Source organism: Carassius auratus, chromosome 3 (genome assembly GCF_003368295.1).
Source record: "Carassius auratus strain Wakin chromosome 3, ASM336829v1, whole genome shotgun sequence".
NCBI lineage: Eukaryota > Metazoa > Chordata > Actinopteri > Cypriniformes > Cyprinidae > Carassius > Carassius auratus.
Window position 1 is genome coordinate 15728862 of NC_039245.1, and position 5905 is coordinate 15734766.

Sequence of the window (5905 nt, forward strand, 5' to 3'; positions counted from 1 at the left end):
TGTTTCTCCTCTCGGTGTGTTCTGAGTGACGGTGTGTGTTCTCTCAGTGAGGGTTGTGTGTGGTGTTTCTCCTCTCGGTGTGTTCCGAGTGACGGTGTGTGTTCTCTCAGTGAGGGTTGTGTGTGGTGTTTCTCCTCTCGGTGTGCTCTGAGTGACGGTGTGTGTGTTATCTCACAGAGGGTTGTGTGTGGTGTTTCTCCTCTCGGTGTGTTCTGAGTGACGGTGTGTGTTCTCTCAGTGAGGGTTGTGTGTAGTGTTTGGCTGCACTGAGTCTGTTTTGAGCCATGTGTTAAGAGTTGTGTTGCTTGTAATGAGTTTTGCAGGTGATGTGAACTGTTTAGCTCAAGTGACCATTGGTAGTGCAGACTGTAGTTAGAGGTTTGCACTTGGAGCTCCAGTTGCGCTCACTGTTGTTTAGCAATCGAAAAAAAACTGTAATGGATACATTTTTTTTTCTTTTAAGAGCCTGAGTGTAATTATTTTGTGTACCTATTGTAAAACAAATGTATTAAAGCAATTAAGTGTTAAATATTAAAATTCTAATAAAAATACACACTACAAATGTATGCTTTTGGCAGTAACACAGGCCATAAACAAATAAACAAATGAATACAAAACTCACAGAAGTAGACAAAAATATCCACAATGTTGCACAAGTGTTAAGCATATTTTATTGCAATATCTTCATATGAGAAGTAAGAGAAATACAGGAAGTGACAGAGATTTGATTACATAATTTTGGGGTTTTGCCCATGCAGTGTCATTAAACTTCTATATTTTCAGTTGATTTGTCATTTGCATCTGAAACTCTTGATTTGGAGCTAAAGAGAGATAAGTGAGTTTTCCATTCACCCTTTGGCTTTTCCTTATAAAGCCCCATGAGCCTGAGAAGGAGAAAAAAAAATTATGAACTAATACTATAGATCAGTGGTTCTTAACTGGTAGGTTGTACCACAATAACATTGCCAAAAAATTATAAAACCATTACGATTGCAAACAATAAAATACAACTAACTAGTACATCATAGAAACTCTTCAAATGCGACATTTGTGATCATGGTTATAACTGTGAAAAACCAGGAAAAAACTGCACAAAATGAAGGAAAAGCGAATCCAGACATTAAAAACATTCATTTGCAATGAGGAGAAACATTGTTTGTTGTATTTATTGGTGAATAGTTCATGGAAATTTGATTTGTTTTCACTGTCTCTTGATTTTAGCAGAAGAAGAAATTACTTGAAATTAAATTTGTTAATCCTGCATGTGTACCTGAGAAAGTTGTCGTTATCATTATTCTTCCAGATCTTCTCCAGCAGCTGCACACTGGCAGCAATGGCAATGTCTGCAGCTTTATTATGCAGTAAACCATGACTGGAATCAATGGCGTCTTTATTGATACCATCCCAGCTTCTCCCAATGCCAGTTGAGAGGTCTAAAGTACCTCCATGGCTGCACTTTCCTGTCAAGAAATTATAATATTCAATATGATGATTTGATGTATCAAATTGCTGAGCTCATGATTGTTCTGTTTGTAGCCTATCTGATGGCAATCTATATATACATTTTAATAAATATGAGAGAAAATTTTTTTTTACCCTTTTTTTTGCTTTTTCCAAAGTATCCTGAAGTCAGAATCTTGTTGTTTAAAATGTTATCCTTAATTTTTGCCCCAGTGTTCGTATCAGGAATGTTACTTTCACATGTTTCCATGTTTGCCTCTTTAAGGAAAACAAACTCATTTTAATGCATAACATGTTTCATTGCTTAACGTCACACACCACATTGGCTAAATGAATGGTGACATTCTATAGTTTTATATACAGCTAGTTATAAATACTACAACCTTACCTAAATACTAACAAAAATGTTCTGCAATTTTACAAAGATTTAATTATTATTATTATTATTATTATTTTAATTTAGATTTATTAAACTTAGATTTAACTCAAGTCTAAGACAAATTTATCCACAAAATATAATTATGTAGACCCACACACACACAGGCATGGTATTGGCAGTGACATAAATTGTGTTTTGCAAAGTTTGCTGCTTAAGTTGTTGTTCATTCACAATGTTTCTAAATTATTGTGTAGAGTGATCAGATGTATTTTAAATAATTGTTAAAAGCTTTGTTTTCCAAAAAAATGTGAACTGTGTCTCCAGCAGTGCAGAGCTTGGAGGAATGGAAGCAGGTTGGTTTGAGAGCATCTGCACACACAGTTAGGCCAAGACTTTTTGACAATGGCCTGGTGTCAAGAAGGGCAGCAAAGGAGCCACTTCTGTCCAAGAAAAACAGATTGAAATTCTGCAGGAAGTACTAGGATTGGACAGTAGAAGACTGGTGCAAAGATATTTTCTCTGATGAAACTCCCATCTGACTGTTTGGGACATCTGGAAAATCGATTGTTCACAGAAGAAAAAGTGAATGCTGGCACGAGTCCTGTGTCGTGCCTGCAGTAAAGCCTCCTGAGACCATCCATGTGTGGGGTTGCTTTTCAACCAAGAGAGTGGGCTCTCTCATAATTTTGCCCAAAACACTGCCACTGAATAAAGTATGAAATCAAAACGTTGTTGATGATCCATGCATTTTCCAGCATGATGGAGCACCATGTCACTAAGCAAGAGTGATAAAGAAGGGGCTCGAAGATCATTACATTTAAATTTTGGATCCGTGGCCAAGCAACTACCTGGATCTCAATCTCATACCTGTCAGTTCTCAAAAGATGAGTGGACAAGAACAAACCCACCAATTGTGATCTCTGAGAACTAATAAGGCAAGAATGGATCGCCATCATTAAGGATTTGGCCCAGAAGATAATATCCAGCACACTAGAGCGAGCTGAATATATAAATTTTGCCAATAAAAGCCTTTAAAACTGTTGATATGCTTGTACCATTGTTTTTCAGTATACCATAAAAACGTGGAAAAACAATATACAAATACTGATGCAGCAAACTTTGCAAAACACAAAATTTATGCCACTGCCAAAACCTTTGGCCATGACTGTACACACACACACACACACACACACTTGCCTGCAGGGTTGGGTATGTTCTCTTCTAAATTGATCAGGGCAGTACAGGGTTCAGTGTTTCCCATCTCTATCCAGTTACTGTGACTGTAGAAATCCTTAAATGTAATAGATGACACACATGTCAGTTCATATGAACCATTTAGTAAAAATCAAACTTTATCCCCCCTTACAAAAAATAAGTATACTTCAAGTTCATTTTTGTAAAAATACTTAAGTAAAGTTCAAGTATATTTAAGTTTTAAGTTTAAGTTATACTTTATGTAGTAAGTATACAAATATCAAAGAACCAGTAGTATGTTCGTAAGTGTAATTTCAATACAACTTGCAATAAATTAGGCCCAATGTTTAGTTTATAACACTTTTATGTAGGCAATACTTTGTTTAATTATAGTAAACGGAGTACACAACTAGTTTCTGTTTTTAATTTGTACTGTAACAGGTGAACTTCTAGGTATACAGAGTTAAATACTTCTAGAACATAATTCTACAATTATAGTTTTGTTAACACTTCATTTTAAGAACTAGTTCTCACCATTAACTAGCTGCTTATTGACATGCATATTAAAAGCATATTGGCTGTTTATGAGTACTTAGAAAGCTATTCATTCCCAAAACGTGTTATAAATTTAAACCGGTAAATTTAGTGTACAGTATGTAAAAACTATGTCAAAAAAAAGTTTAACAGGCAATCAGTCAGAAGGACAAATACAAGCCAAATAAGACTGAAAGTAGACTGAAAGTATACTTTCTTATTTTAGGTCCTAATAGCAGACTTGAATAAACATTTATTGTAAGGGTCTGGTCATGTTGATAACAAATTCATTCTAGTATCACCTACAGTATGTGTTCTCATTTTAAGTTTTGCGTATGACTCACCTGTAAAGTATGCAGGATTGCCCCAAGTGTCTTTCTTGCATCTTCAAATTTCTCCTTTTTCACTTGAGCTGTTATTTCCTCTATTCCCTTGATGATGAGGGCTTTACCGTCTAGAAATGTCTCGCTGTCAAAATGATGTTTCTCACTAAAAGGATGGTCAATGTCTGTTTTTACGTTGTAATAGGTGATAATTTTTATGCCTGTTTCAAAATTACTTTTAAATGCATCTTTTTTGCAGGCCTTTGCCAGTGTCTCTGCATTCAGTGGTTCTGGCTATAAAAAAGAACAAAACAACAACAACACAAAATGTCTAGTTAGTTGTAAATAAATTGGATATCAGATACATTTTAAATAATGCCACTACTTCTGTCTGAGCTGATGTCTATTTCCATCAGTATCAATATTAGCATGGTTGTGCACATGGGGGTGGTCCGGTGGCTATAGTGCCAATGCCCCTCTGCCCTCATTGGTGCCCCCCCCCCCATGTAAATTGAGGGAGTGAATTAATGAATCATGCACATAAATTTACTTAAAACGAGGTAACAAATTAATAAACTGTGTATACAATTGAGAAAATCAATGTTTGAGGCACTGTAGTCATCTCCTGGAACCTAGATCTGTCAATTGTTTTTCAAACGACCACATACCACTTATCTGTTCACATGGTACGTAAACACTCAGTAATATATTTTGGAATATCAACCTGGTTGCACTCAAGTTGGTTGAGTCAATATTTATTTTGATTACTTTTTGTGTGACTGATCAAGTTATTATATGTAGCTAGTATGAGTAACAAAATGCGTTCAATTAGTCCAGATTTGATCTCAATAATAATGCATCAAATCAACCTTTAAATGTCAACTTTTACAAAAAGTAGTCTTTAAAAGTATAAATACTGTATATATCCAAATGCATAATTTAATACAAGTAATTATGTTTGAAAACAATGTTCCCTGCAAATAGGGAGAACAGAGACATGTTTATATATAAATATATATAGAGAGAGAGAGAGAGAGAGAGAGAGGGAGAGAGATCTTTTATGCACAGATTGTACAAATATTCATACCTTTTTGAAGCCTTCAATGGTCTCGCAGAGCTTTGCAGTAGCACGTAAAATTGCCAATTTTGTGATGTCTTGATGATTTTTAGAGTTTGGCTTTTCCTTAATATGAAAGGTATGAGAACCAATCAGAAGAGCCAGCAGAAAAAATGCACTCCTCATTCTCAGATGATTATTAATATGAAAAATGACTCAAAGAGATCTTGAAAGTTTGGTTGCCCTCAATCAATCTCGTATAAGCTTAAACTAGTGTGCTGCATAATATATACATTGTCATTTGAATTGATATGAAGAAAATTTGCAACAATACCTAAATATATGAACATTTGTATAGATATCATATCACATCTTGCTCAGAAGACTATCTGTATATCTGAATTTTGGTAGATTGCGGTCATGTGACAAGTGTCGCGAGAAGACTGACACTATGATAGCAGATCCAATGAGCAACTTTTTGTAAGTAAAACTTTCATTTATTTGTTTAATAGCCTATAAGTGAGTGTCTTTGTTGCTGGGTTTTCACAAAAAATATTTTCCTCTTTAATATTTGCAGCATGAAATAAACATCAATATTTGAATGCATGGTGAAATAAAAAACTCAAAAATTTATCACATCTCAATCGATCAATCAGAGTTTTAAAAAAAGTCAAAAGAATGATGGAGGCCACATAATTTTATATTTATTTATTTTTGGAGTAGGCCTATAGGTTGAATTGTCACATTAACTTCACACAATAAAACATGATTTTATTATCATAATTTTACTTTATTCCTAAAATATTATGACATTAGTTTTATTTATTTAATTATTTTTAAAGGTGGCACAAAAATGCTGCCATATTTAATGCAAACACAATTTTGGCGCAGATGCCCCAAAAACAAACAAACAAACACACACAAAAAATGTAAATATAATCTTATTTTAAAAAAATT

The 5905-nt window shown here is 34.4% G+C and overlaps 1 protein-coding gene across 1 annotated transcript; it reads right to left on the reverse strand.

Moving 5' to 3' along the window:
- Window positions 1–659: 659 nt before the first annotated feature.
- Window positions 660–5191, reverse strand: LOC113055283 (von Willebrand factor A domain-containing protein 7-like). The gene is made up of 6 exons (XM_026221467.1): window positions 4979–5191; window positions 3913–4185; window positions 3038–3131; window positions 1597–1719; window positions 1271–1460; window positions 660–884 (listed from the first exon to the last, which is right to left on the reverse strand). Exons 1-6 carry the CDS (start codon window positions 5132–5134, stop codon window positions 764–766), a joined length of 957 nt encoding a protein of 318 aa, XP_026077252.1. The 5' UTR covers window positions 5135–5191; the 3' UTR covers window positions 660–763.
- Window positions 5192–5905: the final 714 nt, after the last annotated feature.